At 39.9% G+C, this 23,140-nt stretch overlaps 1 protein-coding gene across 1 annotated transcript in view; it reads right to left on the minus strand.

The window, feature by feature from the left end:
• Positions 1–1,860: 1,860 nt before the first annotated feature.
• map1b (microtubule-associated protein 1B) overlaps positions 1,861–23,140 on the minus strand; it is a 31,539-nt gene continuing 10,259 nt past the window's right edge. Inside the window, exons 3-7 of the mRNA XM_036528616.1 lie at positions 14,200–14,282; positions 12,213–12,353; positions 5,832–11,835; positions 5,347–5,585; positions 1,861–4,904 (exon numbers count right to left, since the gene is read on the minus strand). Coding sequence (XP_036384509.1) covers positions 4,749–4,904; positions 5,347–5,585; positions 5,832–11,835; positions 12,213–12,353; positions 14,200–14,282 — 6,623 coding nt within the window. The 3' untranslated portion in view covers positions 1,861–4,748. The remainder of the gene's footprint in view (positions 4,905–5,346; positions 5,586–5,831; positions 11,836–12,212; positions 12,354–14,199; positions 14,283–23,140) is intronic.

Genomic DNA, 23,140 nt, shown 5'->3' on the forward strand with positions numbered 1-23,140 from the left:
TCAATTAGCATTTTCTGTATTTATGTCATGTTTCTTTTTAAATCCAGTACTTCATTCAAAGTGTTAGAGGTGACTAACTATATGTGTGTTTTATGTAGGTGAAGCAATTTATTAAAAAACAATGCTATTTTCTTAATTGGGTTGAATTGTATATTACATCATGTGCGACCATTGTATGTGTCAAAAAGGTGTGTTAGAAGCTGTCATTGTATGGATTCATCACTGCGAAGTTTCTGTCTAATATGAAAATTTGAGACGGGTCATCTGAGCCTTATCTGTTAATGGTGCCATTATCTGAATGATGAGCCAGTGAAGTCAATTAAGATGCCATGATCATGTGGTGAGAATTGCTGGATTGCAACACTTAAAATTCTTAGCAGCTGTGCAGTGAGTGTTGCGTTTACAACTGAGTCAAACACCATTTCCAAATAGATACAAGCTTAAAAGCATTTAAAGGTTGTTGTACCCTGGTGTACCAATCAATGCCAGTAGTTAGAAACTAGCCAGCTGGCATGCCTTGCACCACAATGAAAGTGTGAAATTTTAAATTTTAAATTAAATAAATGGATCATGTGTAAAGGATATATGTGAAACTAGTGATTGATTCACAAGGCTAGCTAATTATAAAAATTATTTCCTTCATTTAAGGCAATGATGCCTTAGTTAGATTAGAAGAAATTGGTGATCTCTCTGCACTCTGAACTTATTTTCCTGTCGATATTTTTTTTTCCCAAATGTTGATTTTTATCTTTATGCTGGCTGCAAAAAAAAGCCAAACAAAAAACATTCAGTCAACGTTCAGTCATTGATACTGGTATTTGATAAATTAAATCTGAGGTTATGCCTAATGCCATTTATTATGTCAAAGGCAAAAGTCAAAACAACCCCGCCCGGAATACCTATCTGTTTATCTGTGACGTATGTTTCAGATGTTGTTTAAAGGGGAGTTACACATCCACAAAAAAAGAATAGTTAACTTGTTTTCTAGGTTAAGAACTTTCAGAGATCCAATGCTTAAGTGCAACACTTAGTGAAAGTAGGAATTCCCCTTTAAGGACTAGCAGTCATAAACCTCCCCATTATGGAAAATTTAAAGAAACCTGACGTTTAGACTTTGCTTTCAATTATTTTGTTTTGCATCCCCTCTTGATCAAAAGTGATGTGCTTAATGAGGATGACTTCACTGCGGTATCTGTGCTCAAACATTGTCAGGTAGCATCTGCTCCATGTAAATTTTTAATCCATACAGTAAATTAGAAAATGCATTACGCAGTTATTGTTCCTAAGCCAGCGTTTAAATAACATCCATTACATTTAATTGCTCATATTTTTATGCTGACCTACCATTCAGGAAGTAAATTGTCAATTTTTCGTTATACTAAGAAAGTAGTTATATAATAGACCCAAAAGTGTAGGTTACATCTGGTTGTGTTTTGCTGTTATCTATTTTCCGAATGAAATCCTCTTGTCAGTCTGGGATTTTCTGAGTCTGCCTGATATCTTTACATTTGCATTTTCACTCACCTTAAAAGCAGCAAATGAACCATCCATTGATGCTGTGCACTGTCCATTGATTCAGCAGCTGGTAACTCCTGCTGTTTCCAGTGAGTCAATAACCTGCTCATTTCATGGAGTCTTATCAACGATTCAATACCTTCAGTGCTTAATTTGGTTATAATGAAGTGTTTAATGCTTTTCAAATAAGACACCGCAGCTCCCAAAGTCTCAAGGTTGCCTACTTTTACTGTAGATCAGTCTGAAACTAAACATAGTCAATGGACAAAATGAAAATACAGAGGTCCAGCTTTGGAAACAAAAGAAAAACCCAGACTAATTCATTCCCACAACAGGATTTATTGTGGATGATTTGTTTCCATTTTTTAATAGTTGTTCCCTTTACATCAAATGCTTCAGTGGGAGAAGGAAATATTGCACACAAATATCCGAAAAGCACTACGTAATACTTTCACTTGAAACTAGCCTCTACATTATGACTCGGAAAAGGACAGGAGGGATGCAAGATTACAAGACAGGTACCATACATAGCTGCAGACAGACATTAACAATCACCCAAGAGGAGAGAGAGTTCAGCGTGAGATGTTTCCTAGAGAGAAGATCAAGACTGCTGTAGTGAGATTGCAACTGTAGGCTCATGCATGTGGTTAAAGGTACTTTTGCAAGCTGTTCTGTCACTGTTGTGTCAAGTCCAATGTACTGGTGTCCACCAGGGAAACCAGATGGTACTAAAATATCCAGGTGATGCCATGTTCCAAGTCATCAGTTTGACTGAGATATTACGCTGTAAGTAAAATTTCAAATTTTTGTTCTTGTGATGTTTGTGATTGACTATGTAACTGGCATTTTCAGAGTCAACAGTTAAGTACAGTTTTCTTTGCTCTAAAGATAGTTTTGCAGGTCCTTAAATGGAAAAAAGAAGTGTTTATTCATCCTACCACATTCTCAAACTGATCCATCATCCCATGCTGGTATCGTCTCAAGGCGAATTTCAATGGTGCTATATCTAACTAGGCTTTGCAATGGTAAAGGTGCTCTACTGTTGATGTAGGATACAGTCTTGTGACTACATCGGAAAATGTGTTCTGGAAAAAGGTTCCAGATTTGCAGGTGACTGAAGTACAGTATCCTTGGCCGTGACTACCATTTTCTTAAAGGACACGGTGGATCACATTCGAAATCTTCATGATGGACATCATTTGTTGTGTAGCCAATTCCCCTCAACATCAGCACCAAACAGCAGTGATGATTGCTCTAGTCCTGAATATAGCCAGTGCACAATTGATTGACTTATTTGTTTACATAATGGCCTTGTATTTTTCTTGGCAGTTCCAAAGTCTTCCCCCGCCTTAAAAAAAGAAATGTTAAGTATTTTACATTACACATGCAGATTTCTCTCAACCATTCACCTTGCCACAAAGTTATTTATAGTTATAGTACAGTTATTAAAAAATCTAAGGTTTGGAAAGTACCATTTCACAAACCAAACAAATGCATCACATTCAAACAGGCTGCAACTTGATTTGAAAATGCCCAGTAGATTAAATTGACAGAATATTAAATGAGTTGGGGGTAAATTTTTGATTTTGAACAGCAAACACCTCACCCCTTTCCTGACACAGGTTTACAGTTAATGAGAATTACATTAATAAGAATGTTACAAAATCAAATTCTCCTCAGTGTAGGAAGATGACTATCTAAAAAGAAAGCTCAAAAAGTGTCTGTCAGCTGCAATACTGCTAATAACATAATGCTAGTTTTCACCTTAAATAGACTTCCCTCATTCTAAAAGTAATATACCTACCACTGCAGGTTAGAAGACAATGACTATGGTTGTTTTTAATATGCTCTGGTCAGCATAAATAGGGTGAAGCCTTACTGTATAGCGCTGTTGTTCCTTGCTGTACATTTTTTAAAAAAGGAATCAGGAAAGCTCACAATGCCTAATGTATTTTGATGTGAAATTTTAGCATACTAATTAACAAATTATGACATTTCCAATTCTCTCCAAACAATAAAAAAATCATAATTTTACATCCTAGTTGGCAAACAATGGAAAAGAAATCCTTAATCCTTTCTGTTTCAATGGAAAGAATTTTTCAATGTTGTAAGTACCTCTCTAAGTACCCTTCAGTTCACAAGTAAATGAACACCTTTAAGACTAGTGTTCAAGCATACAGTCTTATCCCAGAAGTATGGATTTTTATTCAACGGGACCATTTGTTGGATCAATCTTTTACCTATCAAATCATTCATATCGTTCTTCAAGCAGGACCGTAGTGGTTGGAAATGTGTACTCTTTCAATCTCATACACCTGTTATTTCTTAAAATAAGTGCATCAAGTATTTTTTACATTCAGGTCACATTCTAAGGCATAAAAATGTGTACTCCCTTATGCTTTGGTCTTTGCTTCGGGGTAAAAGTCAGCATTAATAAATGACTTATTTTGATAGATATACAATTGCTGGGTGGGTGGTTGGTTTCTATTTGATATGCAGTACACTGTCATATCCAATATGGCATCCTGAATGAACGTACACAAAGGGAATAGCAACCTTTAGTATCTCAGCAGCTTCTTCTATAGATACAGTACTACACTTGCAGATACACATCACACTTGAATTTTAACAAATATTGTGATCTGATCCTTTCAAATAGGGCCACCCAGCTCTTGCATACATTCAACCATTACTTCAAAGAGTAGAACCCTTCTAATACTTATATCTATGTTCCTATCACTGAAATTAAAGATCATGAGCATGTAGGTTGCCTAAATTTAATGTAGTGTGGTAAGAACTAATTGTACTGGAGTTGTAATTACTACAAGCATGGCTTATGTAATAATCACTGCAATACATTTCCTCCTGTGGAAAACAAAAGTTATGGTAGGTGTGCCGTATTCACACCATTCTACGCCTATGGGCATGCCTTATAAAGGGGGAGAGGTTGCAATATTCCTAGTAACATTCTATGAAAAAAGGTTTGAAATGTTCTCATATTACGTGTTTTAATGGTGCATTTTTAAATAGTTACTGTTGGAATGGGTCATGTGCCTTAGTTATAAAGGATGTTTGCCTTAGCCAAGTGACTGAATATCAGCATTTTGATTCATTTTTTTTTCTCCTTTGGAAGATTTCTCTTCTTTTAGTTCACAGTATATATATATATTTTAGTATATCCAATTTTTTCAACATTGAGGATCTTGCCAGGGAAAGCATCCGGAGGTCCACGATTACAGCTCAATCTTACAAGCAGGAAAGGACTCGTCCTGCATCACCACGGTGCTGCTGCTGGCCAGCACCATGATGTTGAGATCCTGCTGCTTCTCGTGGGTCTGCTGGTACCACTCCCTCATGACCTCTGTGTCATGGGTTGGGATCAGCGTGACCTGTCACCAGAAAGAATCCGTATTTACAAACCCACACCCATGCCGAAGGTTCCAGAGATGGATTAAATGCATCAACCAAAGCACTGTAATGAACCAATTAGTATGTGTGGTGTGCTTTTCAATCATAGACGTGTTTACAGGGGAAAACAGGCTCCTGAGATATTTGTTCATTACAGTGCCCTTGCACGCTTCAGGGTGACCATATATTATGTAGCTGAAGCTGTCAGCTACAGAACCTGCACTACTGTTTCTTAAATTTTACAGCTTAGAGTCTGATCATGAGAATAGTAACACAGCACACAATGTGGTCTGGGTAAAAAATATTAGCAATTGTTTGATCAGCTTGACTGTATGCTTATGTTAATGGACATATATTACAGACACCCTTTGACCTTAAGAACATGTTACAATATCATTACAATATGTTAGCTGGATGTCTTACCTGCATGTTGTTGCCCCACTGAGATTTCCCCTCAAGCAGAGCGTCCAGAACAGCCTTGCTGGGCTCGTCCGCTGCGAGGTCGTTACCGCTCACAACGTAGTAAGACGACCTCACCCGCTTGAAGAACTCAGAATTGACATTCTTGGCGCTGCAATGGTTTGGGATGTACACCAAGTCCAGGTACATTGGGGGGCAGTTGGGTACAGGCATTCCTCCAGTAGCCTTACCACTGCCAGAGCCTTCAATACAGAGATGATTGAAATAGATATTGTTTCATGAATGTGTAAACATGTTTTTTGGGCATGTAGGAGTCCAGTGGGAGTAATGTAAGTGGCTGGAATTACAGTTTGCATGCATTAATATGAGGTAAACCATTAGATTTATTCCAGTATACCACCATATTTTGCCTGATTAGAAATCTACTGCTCAGGAGAGATAAAACAAGCTCATCATGACTGTGACTCATTGATTTTACTGGGGCTTACCTGATGTAGCAGTTTTTGCACCTCTTGAGGCAGAGGTATTGGATGCATTTTTGGCATCTTTCTCCTCTCCGCCCTTCACATCAGAGTTGACATTTGGCTTGGATACAGAGGGATCTTTTTTCTTCGGAGATGCAGCTTTTGAAACCTTTTCTAAGGATTCTTTGACAGCACTAGTCTTTGTCGTGCCGCTCTTTCTTGCTGGTGAAGAGGTCTTGGTCTTACTTCCTAGCTTTTTCTTCTTAGTCTTTTCACTTCCCTCTTTCTTTGAAGGCTTTGAGAGGTTCTGGTCAGCTGGCATAGCTTCAGGATCCACCATGCAGACATCAGGATGCGGCGGGGAAGGGGCAGAGTCGCGGACAGCAACCGGGGGAGGATCTACATGCCTGTATGTCAGAGTTCTGTCTGTGGGGAGAGTTTCTGAGTCATCCTCAGAGTCTATGTTTGCATCGGCAGTGATGGAGGGGCATTCTTCTGTCCCAGGGGGCACATCTGAATCTGTTTGAGAAGGAGCGGATTCACTTATGGAAGTGGGTGGAGTTTCGTCACATTGCCTGGCGTGGTGCTTCCCACCAGGCGGTGGAGGCCCTCCCCCAGACTTAGCTAAAGGCTTTTCTTCTTCTTGGATGCTCTCCTCATTTATAAAAAACTCGAGAGGGCTTGGGTTTATAAACGAAGGTGAGAGTTCTGTTTTAGGGTGGCGATATTCGCAAGAGGTAACTAAACATAAATCAACATCTGTTCTAGATTGTGGAGAGGGACTCTTTTTTGAGTAATCTGGATCCCTGGTACCGCCTGCACCCTTCTGGTTTTCTGATTTGTCACACTTTAGTTCCGCACCTTGTGAAGAGCTGGATTCAAACACTCCTGAGTAAGAAGCAGATGATGACTGTGAAGAGGTGCTAAACTTGTTTTGAAAGTCAGATAAGGTAGATGAAAGGGGCAAATATGATGGAGAAGGGACTTTAGGACTGACTGGGGATTTAGACTGACTAGGAGATTCTTCACATCTGAATGGGTTAGTCTCTGATGCCAGAGACAGTGTTTCTGTTTTCTGAGAAAAGAAAGAATAGGAAGACATTGAAAAAGGAGGAGATCCTGCCTTTGGAAGGGAAGGGGACTTGTCCTCCTGTTGTTTAGTCTCATCATCTTTAAATGAAATCTCTTTTTGGTCAACAGAGCTTCCGCCACTAAATAAAGCATCTGCGGGTAGAGGTGAGCAGGAGGAGGGGCTTGCTTTTGGACTTGGAGTCTTGTCCAGATTTTGTGTAGGCTCCATCGCTTTAATCGACACATTGTCCGGACCTACCAGTGATGAGTCAGAAGAAAGAGGAGAATGAGTGAGAGAGGAGACTTTAGGAGTGACAGGGGACTTATCCAGCTGCTGGGAAGTTTCATCTGCTTTCAGTGTGAGACCCTCTGGAGAAGCTGAACTTTTGGCAGCACATGGAGACATTTCACCAAAGCCTGTGACATCCATTTGGTGCTCCTCCTTGAATGGAGAAGAGGTCTGAGAAGGTGTGTTACCAGAAGGGGTGGACTGAGAGCCATCTGAAGGAGAGGCTGAAGCAAAATTTGCAGCGTCACTCTCTTTGAACAGAACAGGCTTCTCCACTGCTGACTTGCACTCCTCTGCAAACCTCTTGTCAGCTGTGTCTGAAGGACTGTAATCAACCTCTGTTGGGCCATTCTCAGTAATACGCTGGCTTGCACCAGCTGCTGGATGCTCTGGAGACTGCTTGCTGAAATCTAGGGCTAAGGACTGATCAGGTGACTCTTGACCGAACTCCACTGACATTGTGGACTGCTCTGGAGACTTGGGCTCCTGCACAGGAGTTCTTGATTTCGCTGTTTTGGGTGAGAAATCTGGAGAAATTGACATAGGTCTGGGGCTTTCTTCTTTAGATGGAGAGACCTCAGTTTCCTGAAAAGTTGTTGGTGTCTGAACCATAGATACGGAGAGGGACTCATCCACCTCTGTTGAGTGTGGAGAGCCTACCTCAGCATGCAGTGATGGGGAGACATCATCTGCTGTAGGCTCTGGGAATGAACTAGTAGCAAGAGAAGCAGTTGACGCAGATGCAATATGGGAAAATGTATCTTCTGCCACTACTTCATCAACTGGGGTGGCTGACTTATCAGATGTTGTTCCTTCTGATATGGACATTTTACTCTCCTCTTTGAATGCTCCAGAGGAGATGGAATCTACCAAAACGGGTGACTGGTCCCCTGTTGGTTTTCCTGATCCTTCTGTTTTCTCTAATGTGCTTGGGGGGCTACTGCTTTCTTTACTGATTTCTGATTTCAGATCTGTGGAGTCCTGTTCAGCTTGTGGCAGCATGGGTGGGACTGAGGCACTGCTATCTGAGGGACTTTGAGCCTGTGGTGACATCTTCTCAGCACAGCTCAATTCTGGTGAGGACTGAACTACATCAAAGTGTGATGTTTCACCCTCTTTTGGTGACTCCTCTGCTGCAAATCCAGTTGCCAGGGGTGGTGGGCTGCGAAGAGGAGAGAGAACCTTCTCAACGGGTGAAACAGAAGCAGGAATGGGCTCATCCATCGGACTGACTTTGGCAGAAGACTCCTCTTTGTCACTTGTAACTTCCACTATTATTGGTCCATGGTCTTTTGCCGGAGTCTCAGGTGGTAGTGTGCTGGCTTTTTCATCTACAGGTGACTGATAATATGGTGTATGACCAGGACTTCCAGGGGCAGACTGTGTGGAGGAAGCACCTTCCAATGTCTTTTCATCTGGACTTGTGGAAGGCTCCATGAGTTCCCTCAACATTCCAGAAAGAGTTGTACCTAATTCGACTGGAGCAGCTATAGCAGTTGGTGTTAAGTCGAAATTTACACTGCGGTCACTAGTAGGGGTCTTAACGAGTGGGGAGGGTGGGGATGGACTAAGGCTTGCTGTATCTAGGGCGAATTTTTCTGGTGTGTCAAGTGTTAACCGGTATCCTCTCTCCATCTCTTTCACCATAACATCTTCAGCAGCAAACTGCTTGCAAGACTTGTCCTCTTCTAATGATGATGGTGGTGATATTGTAGAGGCTGATGCGTGATAATCCTTTCCCTCTGTGGCATCGCTCTTTGAATGGTCAGATTCTGGGCTGTCCTGGAGCGGTGAGAGTTTTGTTCTATCATAGATACCTGCTGGTACTGCTCCTCCAAATCTAGCAAAGTCTTGAGACGGTGACTCTGTTTCATCATTGGTTGTCTCATCGCTCATAATATCCCTTGGTGTTGACATTTCATCCATTGGTGTCGGAATGCTGGAAATCTCAAGGGTAGACTGGGTGTGACCAGATGTGGCTGTATACTCCTCCAGGGGCTCATCCCGATTCTCTTCATCTGAAGCTGCTTCACTTCCTGAGCCAGCTGGAAGGGCTTCACTTTGAATCAAAACCTGCTCCACTGATGGAGACTGAGAGGCTGAAATCTTTGGTGGGGAGGTGACATCTTTCATAGATGTTTTGCTTTCATCTTCAATTTCCTCAGTTACCTCTTCTTCCTCCTTCCCAGATATTTCCACATCTTCCTCTATTTCTTTGGACCAAACACTAACTTGTGTTGGCTTATCCGCTAGGAGGTCCTCCTCTTCATTGTCTCTAATGGCTTCATGTTTTTCTGTTTGTTGCTCCTGGCCTTGCTGCTCATCAATCTCTTCAGTCTCTCCCTTTTCTTCATAGTCTCCAGCTTCTGATGATTCTTCCAACCCAGTGCCCTCATCTTCAAATTTCTCATTAACATCAGCACTGATTTTTCCTTTAGGCTCCAGTTCATCCGGGGTCACTCCACATTCTCCCTCAGCTTCAGTAGTTGTTATTCCTTCATCTAGAGATTCTGCTCGTTCATCTGCCTCAGAAATCTCTTTGCAGGGGACTATTTCCTCGTGCTGTATCACCTCAGTGGACTCTGAATCTTCCTGCTTAGTTTGAGGCAGAGTGTCAGCATCATCCACAATGTCCTCTGCTTTGAGCTCCTCAAAGTCCTTTGTGAGGTCCTCTGGAGAAGACATTAAAGATCTTTCAGCTTCAAGGGCTTCTGCAATACAAGCAGCTGCAGCTGCACTGACAGCAACAGCACCAGCAGCGGCAGAAGCAGGAGGAGCAACAGCAGCAGCAGCAGCAGCATCAGCAGCAGCAGCAGCAGCAGCAGGTTTGGTTTCAGTGGGTTTAACGTCTTTTTTGGTAGTTTTGATCTTTGCCTTCTCTTTGGGTTTTTCAGGGGTACCAGAATCTTTCTTCACTGCGTCTTCTTTCTTTTGCACTTTTGGTTTTGGCACAGGCTTTTTGGCATCTCCTGGAGCAGCTGGAGTTTTCTTTGCATCCTTGGAGGGCTTCTTTATATCTTTCTGTAGATCTTTCTCTTCTTTCTTTGCCTCTTTCTTTTCTTCCTTCTTACCCTCCTTCATGGGAGAATCTTTCTTTATATCTTTTTTTGTTTCTTTTTTTACATCTTTCTTGGGTTCTTCCTTTTTTTCTACCTTTTTAATCTTTTCATCTTTTTTAGAGATCAGCTTCTCTTCTTTCTTAGCCACTTCCTTCTTAGCTTCTTTTTCCTCATTTTTCTTTTCAGTTGTTTTCTTGGATTCTTTTTTAATGACCTTTTCCTTGGGTGTTTTTGATTTCATCTCTTTCTTTTTCTCAGGTGTTTTTAGTACTTGCTCTTGATTAGTTTTTGGTAGTTTCTCTGCCTTGACATCTGTCTCTGTTGTCTGTGTCTTTGCTTTTTCCTTCTTTACAATAGGTTTCTCTTTCTTCTCAGGCTTTTGTGTCTTTTCTTGGACTGCTTCAGACTCAGCTTTTGCTTTCTCTGGAGTTTCTTCCTTTGATTCTTTCCTGGATCCTCGGCTGGACGGTGGCCTTGATATAGACTTCAGACTTTCCTTGCTATCAGTTTTGTGTTTTAGTTTTGCTTGCTTCAGTGCTGGTGCCAAATTTGAGGCTAGCTCTTTTCGAGTTACAACAGGCTGTTTCAAGAAGTCTAGATGTTTGAGCTTTTCCAAGCCTTCAAGAATATTATGTTGTGTTGCATTGCCAGGAAACAGGACACGCACAATCTTTTCAGAGGGGTTAGCTGGGTGCCACACTATTAGTGATGAAATTGAGCTTAAATACGAGATTGGAATCTCTGACTCTTTGCCATTAGGAAGCAACACAGAAGCTTTGTCTTTCTTGCTACCAGTCCACTGTTTCATGAAGTACTGGAGCTCTTTGCTGTTTTTAGCCGGGTTTAGAACATACATTTCTAGCTTCCCAACACCCATTTTCTGAAATAATATGATGGGTTCTATTGCATTCCCAACAGACCTATGAAGAGGCTCTGGTTTTATGGACAGCTTGTTCAAGTATTGCAGGGTGAAGGCTGCCTCTTCAATGTTCCTCCTCACCTTGTAGTTGGGCTCTGGGTTTTCAAGGTTTTCAGGACTATTGAGAAACACAACTCCCAGATCAGGGGAGATGAGATTTTTCATCCAGTCACTATTGGCTGTGGAGCCCTGTGACTGCTCCTCTTCCAGTTCTGCTATTTTTCGTTGCAGCATGCTGTTGATCCCAGGCAAGTTATCATCTCCTATGTGTGTCAGCAGAATGGAGTCCACTCGGTCCAAATGTCTGACTAGTTTCCAGAAGCAGGACTTGCGATCAGAACCCCCATTGACCAGCATGTTGAACCCGTTGACCGCAAACAAGGCAGAGTCACCTCGACCGCCTGGGAAGATGTAGCAGCAGGGCTTCGACAGCTTTAAAAACCCCCCGGAGGTTGGGGGCTCCAGCATGTCAAATGGCGATGGGATTTCTACAGACTCAGACAAGTACTCAGTAAACTCAGAGAGGCCTTCCATTTCAGGCAGTATTAAGGCAGAGTTCAGTTTCATGTTGATGAAGTCTTGCAGATTGTGTTTGTCCAGATTTGAGTTCTTCCAATCACCTTCCTCAGGACAGAATAAGGTGAGGCTTGCTTTGTTGGCTGGGTGTGTAGTGCTAAGAAGTTCACCAATCTGTTGAAAGAGAAACTGTCTTAGGACTCCTTTGAACATTTTGAAACAAATGTAACATTTATTTGAGTTCTCTGACATGACTGTTGACTAAACAATTAACATTGCTCTGAAACACAAAAATGACAGAAGAAATCCATAAACATATATGAATAATAAAAATTTACTTATGGCATGACCCATGTTGATAAAAAGCCAAAAATATGAGGTTATATCAAGATTTTTTATATTCTTTGAAAATCAATATCACTTTAAATGTTTCTGTCCTGCATTCATAAAAACTTGATCTGCTTACATACTGATGAACATTGGGGTCACAAGATTTTTTTCTTTCCTTTGAAGTACAAGGCATCCAATAATAAATACCAGTAGCCACTCACCTCCTGATCAGTGAAGATGTCTATGAACTTGAAGAATGAGAAGGACCCAGACTGAAGAATCAGCTCTCCTGTGTTTTCGAAACATTGTCCCGATAGTACTAAAAGTTTGTGTCTGGCAGTATCCGAGATCAATAACCGAACCTAGATACAAAAAAAGATTAGCAAATAAAGAATAGTCTTAAGGTGTATTCCCAGTTGATTGAACACCTTGTATAAAGTTGAAAACATTACACAATGCGCTGGTATGATCAAATTTTCCAAAGCCTAGAACTTCAATAGAGATGTTTACCATCTTGACAAAGATTATTTTTTCCAGTATGAAGCAATATCCCAGCAAATGCACCTTTTGAAGACAATAATTACATACTAATACTATGTATGTATTGTATTTAATATTATGTTTACATTATATTGGAATTCATCTTTATTTTCCTTCTGTGTGAGGTAGTGTTTTCAAGTTTTCTACTTTTACTGGCAGAGCTAAAACTCAATATTTCAATTTAAATCAGGCATATGATCATCAGTCCAGACAGAATCCAAGAACCTTGTATGATACTTCATGGAATCACATCAGTTTTCATGTTTGGATTCTTTGAATATTTCTACTGTCTTGTCTGGTCCAAAGAATGCTTCCAATGCTTAATGACTGTACATCTTTGTTTTTTGACTTCATCACCAGGGCTGTGGTTTATTATTTCTATGCTGAATACATATTATTACTGCTTATTGAACATTTAAAGTAACACATTTTTCATTACAGCTGTTTCTAGGAGCTCTTGAAACCATCTTGGTTTTCCACAGTATTTTATTGTCTGATTTGTGCTGATATTCAGGGCAAGTAATTATGGAGAGGGTTATGTACTCATGGAAAACCCTCAGAAGATTTGTAGACAGCCACTGGGATCCTGTGAGACCAAACTTGACAGCTAGGAAGGTTTACTCTGAACCACAGGCAAATGATGAACCAACATGAGCTGAATGGCTAGTTCTCATTATCATACTTTCTATGTTCTTACGTTGCAGACACATGGTATGTATGTTGAAGATACGTAACATTTTTAACCTCAGGTTCACCCCACTAATGAAGCTTATCCCCACATTGACACATATGCTCACGTATATTGAACACAATCAATTCTAATTCCTGTTTGTCAGGTCACAGTCTATTTAGCACCAAAGTGCTGACACACTGATCAGCCCGACTAAGTTCACTGACATCTCACTGATTTCATCTGTACCAAATCCATTAGAGAAGCGTCTGGGCATCTTTTCTTTTTCCACTTTGCAGGCTTTGGCTGTTCTGGGCTGCCTGCCAGATCGAAACCTGCATTGCTGTGTGATATTATTAACACGGAGCACAACTGCAGACAAGGGCGGGGGTGGAGGCTGTCTGCCCATGAATAACTCCTCTTTCCATTTGGATTTCAGAGGAATCCATTTCATCTGCCATGCTTTAACACCGCCATGTTTACAAACTGTGAGACCGGGATCCAAGAGCGAGTGGGCAGCCTCCCAACAGCAGACAAAGGGAGGATGGTTTTAAATAAAAGATAAATACATGTAAAATGTAATGTTGTTTGATGTTGCTTTTTTTGTTCAAGTTGTAGCTGCTAATGTAGCATTCATAACCCACAGGCTAAGATAATCCCACAGGCTTCCAGTTGTTCTTTTCTATTCTAGTCCACTTCACAAAGAAAACAAAAGTTGTTTTGCATATCCCAGGTGCCTAATTGGCTGATCATATATTAATCCTGCAAAGCAGCCACCCAGGGAATTAAACAAAAAAATGTAATCCAATACAATGTTTTGGACAGAAAATGCTTTGCGTGTGAGTGTTACTTGTATTTTTTTCTGGATAATGTGCAATACAGACAACTGATGTGATATGTAAAGGTAATTGCCTAGTTTGATTGATTTACTAAGAAAGAATACATTTAATTGCTCAGAAAGCAGTCAAAATGTCTATGCTCTCAGAGAAAACACATACCTCAGTGCTGACAGCCTCATCTGAAGGATTGATAAGCACCACTGTCTCCAGGACATTGCTTTTGTGGTGCAGAATTTTCTGACCTTAAAAAAGAGAGAAAAAATGCAAATTAATTGTATCATCCTTGTGAGCACTGAGTGAAAATGCTGATATGCTATACACTAATGAAAGTCTAGACAGACTGATTTCCTGCTTTGTTTACAGTGTACCTCTCACAAATATTTGTAAGTGTTCTAATGTACTAAGTTTATGATTTTTTTTTTTTACCTTGCATTATGTTTTTTATGTAATGGCACATTTAACATGTAAGGTAAATCATCTGTTATTACCTTGATTCCCTAAACCTGGCTTAAGTTTTCATTTTAGAATTTAAATGCAAATTGAGTAAGGCACTATGCCCTGCCTTCATGTCTCTTTGAAAGCCCTCCAAAATGTTAAGTAAGGTAAAGGAAACACTCAATGTAAAATAGTCAAAGGTAAAATACATCACTATTTTGTTTGCGGATTGCCTCAAATTGAATGACAACCAGTAGTCATTCCTTTCAATTTGTAACTTAGTGTCTTGTACATTCATGGTTGCATCGTTGTCCTTAAAATATCCTTTTAAAAATATCCCGCTTAAAAGAGATCAGCATTTTCCACAGACATAATCAGATGAATGTCATTATCCTTTGTCATGTAACTCCTTTCTCCTGGTATTTTGTCAAAGCTGTTATGCAGGTATTTGCTAGAAGGAGCAGCGCTTTAAGGGAATGGCAGACCCCGTTTCTGTCAGCACAGTCTCGCATGGCTGACCTACACAAACAGAGCTGTCAGCAGTCTATGGCCTGGCGAATGCTCTAAACTCATTATTCTTGATGTGCACTTCCAATTACCAGTTCTGCCACTGGTCAGCCATCACTCAGGACGGCAGGACAGGCAGGGAGAACAATGAGCAAAAACAGACATTACCTTTTCAATTGGCCTCTCCTTTTAAGCTACTCCCCTGCAAAGCAGACTTTTAATTTAGCTTAAAGTGAAGTTGGTAGCCTGAGGTCTGAATGAAACAATACTCAGCGTGGGTGTAAATTCTGCACATGCAAGATGGTTTCCATTTTAATGCTACCTCAGATTCTGAGGTGATGTAACAAGGTCACCTGAGGACAGGTTTGTCTGGCATGTAACTAGCAGGAGGCTACCTATTGTCAAACAAAAGAGAAAGAAGTTCTATCGTTTTGAGTTAACATGCTTACCTCATTTTCCCACTATATTTTCCAGGCTGAATGACATTTGTCATTCACATGACTAATGTAACCTTAGCTAGCTAGCAACTGAGACAGCTCCCACTTGTCACAATATCAGACCTTGTCATTATGCTATCACAGTCTGCCACCTTTGAGACAAATGCATAAAAATGAATCTCAGATATTATAAATAGTTTATCTTTTTCCCCTTTATGCAATCCTATTTAATACTGCCAATTGTATACAAGGCTCATCTCACAGTGACAATCACTGCCATTTGCTCAAGAGTACTGAGGCGAGATGAGTGCAGTCCTTCGATCTGCTCACATGGAGCCAACAGCTATTTTTTATACTGCAAGTCAGACAGCACAATACAAGACAATGGGCACTCATTGGAGGACCTGCACTACTCTGCTGGTGTCATCCAAGCAACCCACAAATGCCTGATAAATTGCAGGCCGCCTGGCAGCAGCGAAATGAAGAAACCCTGGCTGACCTATTCGCCCCAATCCCTGGCAGAAGGAAGCCGATTTGATTGAACCCCAGCCGTACAGCTCACCTTGTGTGTCAAGTGAGCACCTCGACCACTGAGCTACTCAGAAGCCACAAAAAAGAGTTTCTGAGCAGAATTTCATGTCAGAAGATAGGCTTCACCAATGTCAGCTTTTGATTAACTTTCATGAAGAAGTCATTTGATTTTGCAAATTCTCATTAATTACTACTAAATTATTTTGTATGGAAAATTAAGTGCTTTTTGAGCACTAATCTGTAACTTCCTGTAATTATACTTACTCTCCCCATGTGATTGCTATGTATTTACAGTGTATTTACTGTACACCAAAAATTGAGCATACCCTGAACCATATACCAAGTGTATTCACAGTACTGCTCTTTAAAACTTGACCATGTTGATTGTTGAGTTAATATATTTAGACAACTACAGAATGTGTTTACGATGGGTAAATGTTTCATAGAATACCAAAGAAGCTTAAAGGGATGCCCATGTTGATGCAGGCAATTGTGCATTGACTCTAAATACTCCAAAACAAGTTCATGTATAGTTCAGTGATCGAGCTGGTTCCCCCAAACAGAGAGATCCCATTTAATCCTCTGTGCTCACGCCATGGCTAAAGCCTTAAGCCCACACAAATCACTGTCCTAAAGTTCGCCTCTCTTACAAAGTACATTCAGCAAAAGTGTCGAGGAAGAAGGCTGGCAGTAGAAAATGGCTAACCATTTCTTCAATTTAACCAATGGCCTGGAACACTACTTATTAACAGATTCAACATCAATGTCCACTGACCGTTAAAAAGAGAGAACAAGAATCATTTCAAGAGCAGTGTAAAAATATCCCCATTATATTTAAAAGAAATCTTTTCCATTTCATTGAATTATGTTCAAGAGTGACATCCTGTAAGAGACATTATCGTGACAATTGTCTTTCCTTCTTATGATATGCATAGGGTCATTAGTTGGTTTTATACGGTTTTAGGGTTTAATTGTATTCTTTTGTTCCAGATGGCACTGACTGAGAGGATCATTATAATATCATTATTCACCTGCTGTTTCTCATTTCTAAGTAGGGTTTTTAACCTCACCACAAAGGCAACATTTGACTCTGTACAAGACATTACGTGTGTCCAGACGGCACTACCTTGTTCGCTGTACTCTAATGTTACCTTATTCTTGGGTGCAAATGCGTAATACAATTAACAGCGCAGCAAATTGAGCTTCACTAAAATCTAAACAATCACTTTATCTTTGCAATCAGCCTGACTTGGTCCAATACCACTAGCTAGCAATCGATACTGTAGCTAGCAACATTACAGTGAGCTAACAAATACCCAGGGCCCAGCAGTGGTTCATTTTTTCTATTGAATGACCAGTTATACAGTTTTTTGTTCTTTATCAGGTATTTCACATGGTGCCCTTGAATTGAAATAAATTTAAAAGTTATGAAAATAAATTTATGGGTAGTACACTATGGATATGCTTTCAAATTGAGCTCACTGAAATCCCAGTGAACATTGCTAACAAGAGCACATAGATGTATGGCTAATAGCTCTGAGAAAGTGAATTAATCCCTAAAATGACATATGTGGTCAATTTTTCTCTTACTATTACATCTTACTATCATACATGTATCTTTCTCATAGATAAGGAGCACAGAAATTAGCGTGTTTAGTCTGACTACTGCTTTCAAAACACCAAAAATATGAAACCAATATGGCCAAGAAGGCTATTTGCACTTCATGGAGCATGTTGTATATGCCTGTAAATAATCCAGCATTTTGTATATCAGTGTTTGTAGAAACATGTACTTGATTTTCAAGTGAAAAATATTGGTGGAAATACAGTATAAGCACTACTTATTTCAGATAAACCTCACACATTAGTTTATGTAATAACTGATGAGCTTATTTTGATTGAGTGAATGCAGCTTTTAAAAATAATATTTTCACTTTGCTCCTGCTCCCATGGGGTTATCTCAATATTAGCCCGTCAAAATGATAAACGTGCACCTCTTGTGCTAGCAAGGAACACGGCTTCCATATTGTTCTTTTGTATGCATATAATATACCAGAAATTGAACAACTTGCATTCCATTATTAAGATGTTGTTTTTTATATTTTAAGCAAATATCTATGGTCTGATTGAACAGTAACATATTAAAAATATAATGTGATGCTGTAAACTGTTCAGCACTACACAGTGAGTATCTTTTTTCTATATGATTGACCATTTTTTTCTACATGCAATAAGAATTCCGGTAGAACCTAGATGTTACTGCAAGACACTGCTGTATTATTTTTCAAACCGGCTTGCATAATGGAGTTTCTGTGATCCACATTCTAATCATTAAAAATGAGAGCAGGCACTCCTTGGAGCATTGCTTCCAGATAACAATGGGAGAATTGGGAATCCAATCTCTCTGATGATTTATTTAATTCTATGAAGAGGGGGAAGGGCTTTCTTCTTCACTTACATTTCATAGAAACACAGATGTTGACTTTTTAAATTTAGTATGCCAAATAGTCAGTTATGAAGCATGTGTGAGGCTCTTTGTGTAACTGCATTGTTGCCATTTGCTGCTCCAGAGACATAACCGTGGTGCGAGAGTGGTACCTTAGGGAATGCTTGTTGAAGTGGACTGCTACACAGACTTTGACATCCACCTAGACTTTTCTACACTATAAACAATATTAATTCGATTACACTTTGAACACTTTAAATAATGCATTAAAAACATGCCCATATCTTGGAAGCAGTGCAAACAGGATCACCAAGTTTCTCTGAGCCACCAGAATCAGCACTTACTTAACATGAGCACCCACCATGAAAATGGAGGAATTAGCTGAATGCATTTTTTATGCAGTCAATGAGTACTAATCGTATTATCAGTCAGCAAGATATTCCACACAAAAACCGCATTCTTTTTTAGTATACCAGGTTTGACAGAAAAGACATCTACAATATATTCAGAACTCATGATGATCATGTGTAATTCAAATGTTACTAATACTAACTAATAATAAATCATTCAGTAAAATCTTTAAGAGTGATTTGCATCATGGAAACTGCCCAGTCAACAAAAGAGCTGGTGCACTGTATTGAAAGTCAATGTAGTGAGCATCATTCCATATCTTCCACATGACTGGAAAACTGTTAGTAGCTCAATGGCACTACATGACCAACTGAACCCTACAGTGCCTGCTGATTATTTCCTTCCTAGGTGATGCTGGGGAAGAAATATCCTCTTCTTCTGCCAGAAAGAAACACCACCAGACTTTCCTAAGCATTTGTGTGGGGGTATATCATCCATCACCTTTGCTTTTGTCCCCTCACCCCCAACAGAACTGATGACATTAGTCACAGCGAGCTGGCCTTGAGTGCCACTGTCGATGTCACCTGACCCGCCTTGAGTCACCCCACACATTGTTTTGGGTACGGCCCCTGAACGGCTGAAAGTGAGCTCATCGCGTCCCCGGCTTTCGGGTGGCATTGTCCGCCGGCGTGTTCCGAATGCCTCCAGTTTTATGTTTCTCCCAGTTGTCACAGTGAGCGGCCTCGGTTCCCATCTGCCTGGGTGTGTGTATGTGTGTGTGCCCGGGTCAGCGGATTTTCAGCTGCCCTGGTGCCCCGCTGCAGTGCCCTGTCAGATACCCGTGCCACACATTGGGAGGGTGGCGCTTACCACCTGGCATTGATCTATAATTGTTCTGAGCTTCTTCCAAAGCATACTTTACAAAAAAGGAATATAAAAAATATACACTCATAAATGAAAAAAATAGCACACCAAAAACAATGTAAAAGGACTAGGAATCACTAATCCCGTAGGAGGTGAGATGGCAGGAATTTACATTCTGATCAAAAACAGGTAAACAGAACGAACCTAGATCACAAATGAATCAAAGATATTTTTTCACATCAACACAATTCTCAGGACTGCTGAAATATTGCCGGCTGAAGTGATACCACATGTCAATGTATTTGCTAATGCATTTGCTAATTTCTCATTAAGCTATTAAAGAGGGTCACTTGCCCCATTTTCAAGCACGGCTTGATGCTTACAGGTTTAAGCCAGTAGGAGCCTAGACCAAGATAGAGAGGGATTTGCCTGCCCCAGTGATTGTGTTATATAGTGCATTTGGAGGACAGAGTAATTTCACATTGCTACAGGGAAAGGACAAAATTCATCTTTGTCTGACCCTGTTAGCATATCTAAGAGGTTGTTTGAGGACACTGAGTCTATGTTGGTGCTGATTTTTCTCTAAAGAATCATGTTTTATAAGTCCCTTTGATTCAAACGTAGCCAGCCCTGGCGTTAGAGGACCTGGAAAAGAAAGATCTCAATTATCTACAGTAAGTAATGGTATGGATTCAATAATAATCTATGTAGGAGGGAATGTCTATGCTGTGAGGCATTCACGGATGTCATATATAGTTTATTAAATTCGTGTCATACACATGACACAACAAACTAGAAACCATTTAACACAATGTAAAATGACTACTGGTCCAGGATCTATGCTGACTCTGAGATCCCTCTCCAACTGTAATTAAGTGTGATTATTAGGTTTCTATTCTAACTGATCACATGTATTTTTAAACTATAGCATATTTAAAATGCCTTCAATGTAATCAAATGCTGTTTGAAAATAAGAAATATTACTGCAATTTACTAATTACAGTGCAATGCAACCTTGTACCAATGCCAGTGTACCACACCTCAATTATAACTCACAGCTCAATTTAAAAATATCCTGCCCCAAAATCCCCATAGGGGAGTCTGAACAGCTCAATCCAATTTCCTCACTAATGTAGGTCTCTGGTTGAATCATAAAAAACTGTAGTGTATAGATGATGTCAGATGTCTGTTAAGATTTTCTTTCTACTATTCTTTTTCAGTTCATCCCCACTAACGCCTTAGTGCCGGACATCTGGTTTTACCAGCATTTCTGCCATGCTAGAACAACTAAATTTTGAAAGCTTTTGAGGCTGTTTGTGTAAGCTCCTCCTCAATTACTGAGGAAACAAAAGGCAACGCCCATGCTGGGGTTACTGGGTGAACACACTTTGGAGGTTTATCAAGGGGAATGCTATATAGATCTACTCATCTATGGGGAGTTTTCTTCAGGCAAGTCAATTTTATCCTATAAAATATTAATTTATTCTGTTTTTTTTTCATACTAAACAGGAAAAATTTGCATGTATCCAAAAAGAGGAAAAGAAGAAGAACCGGTTTATTCAAACCTTAAGAATGTATGAATCCACGTTAGCTTCCGACTTTAAATCTATTAAACATGTGCATTCATGTGTATTCTACCCAGTAAGACTTCTTTTTTCCCTTCTAAATTAATTGCTTGAATGACAATGTGATCCACACAATACAACACTTACAGAACTTACAGAAGGGCTAAGACCTCCCTAATGCCCTTTTAAAACATGAACACACCATCCTCCACATAGGCTTAATATGAACACAGTAAGAACTGCTCCAATGTTAAGATAAGGTTAAATACTGCAAGCTCCTGTTCACTGCTATTTCAGTTCTCTAGTTACTCCTCAATGTGCTCTGTCTGCAATAAAGAAAAAAAAATCTATACATATCATATGGCCATCTGCTGTTAAATTGCTAATGGCCTTCCTTACCACGGGGTTCCCTCTCTGACAGGATTGATTGCTTGCTGGCCCGGCAGAGGTCTGCACTTCCTGAATTCATTGAAAAGCCCTGCCACATGGTGATGGATCACCTGTCATTTGTCAGGTGGAATATACAATCATGTCTGAGCTGTCACAATAAAGCAGCCGTGTGGCGGCTGCTGAGAGGACCCCCCTCCCACTTGTGAAAACCAGCAGATCCTGGTTCTTCCAGTGGACATAAGTACCTTCCTTACTCCACAATGCAAAGGAAATACTGATATCTTTGCTACTGTAACTATATTTGCTACTTATCTTTGTGTCAACAACAAAGACAGTAGATGGAGATTATGGTCCCTTTCCTATGAGTTCTGGCTTATTATTGTAAAATGAACCAACCTGAAATGTTGCCATCAATTAAAACAAAACATGCAACTTCAATGACCACCCAGTGGCCCCTTCAATCAATATGTACAACAAATCAAACTGCTCTCAAATGACTGACATTATTAAGAAGGTAACCTATGCATTAATGGACTTTATCAATGTGGTGGCGTTGCATATAAAATACAAAGCAGCACCAAGCAACAATGTAGTGGAATAGTCAATGATTTCTAGAGTTACTTGATCTCTACAGTGCACTGTGCCTCTGGCATTCTTTGTCTTTGAAGCACCAGCAGTGCATAGGCGTGGCCTGGAGATTATTACATATTGAGATAGATGTCAGAGTAGATAAAGAGCTTACACAGCTGGTGTTATACAGTGTGTCACTGTCATATCATCACTGCATTACTACTGTAGATCCCACCCCCAGGGTCAAGTGTTGACAGCCCTCCCTCTAGATGTGGAGGAGGTGGAGACTACAGCCACAGTCTGTTCATAATTAGTCTAAATGTGCTGAAACAGAACTTCTTATAATTGTCCTGAAGGGTTTTTTATGCTATTAATTAACACTATGACAACCAGATGTCTTTTTCAATATTTATCCAAAAATATTTCTTGAATATCTGAAATGTAATTAACTGTACAAAATACTGATTCATCATGAAATACATTTTATATAAGTCATTGTAAGTTAATTTTGCTTATTTACCTGCAAATTTGAAAACATTTACTTTTTTCCTTTTTCAATAGCAATAGCACAGCAATTGGAATCAGTAATGAATGACACATTTTTTATCACATTTTTGATACCATTTTAAACTGTATTTTATGGCCTAAGCAGTCTTGAAGTTTTCCCATTTTTGTTGGCTTTCACAATAGAATTGCTGACCACAATAATAAAGCTAAATTACATTTATGTTCCATCCGTACATACCCTGTGAATTCCATTGGATATTAATAGGGTTGGAAGCTGGCAATCATAGAACAATAAAGAGTCATAGACTGATCTTTGAATTAGCTTACTATCATGGCTCTAGTCTCACGGCAAGAATCCATACTGTGTTCACACCGGTGCATTCCCTTTGGGTGGCTATCGATAAATGACTGGAGAACAAGGCACCATTGTAATTAGTGTCTGGTGATAAAAATGGCTTACAAAGCCTTTTATTCATTCGGTGGTATAGATTTTTCCC

Source organism: Megalops cyprinoides, chromosome 5 (genome assembly GCF_013368585.1).
Source record: "Megalops cyprinoides isolate fMegCyp1 chromosome 5, fMegCyp1.pri, whole genome shotgun sequence".
NCBI lineage: Eukaryota > Metazoa > Chordata > Actinopteri > Elopiformes > Megalopidae > Megalops > Megalops cyprinoides.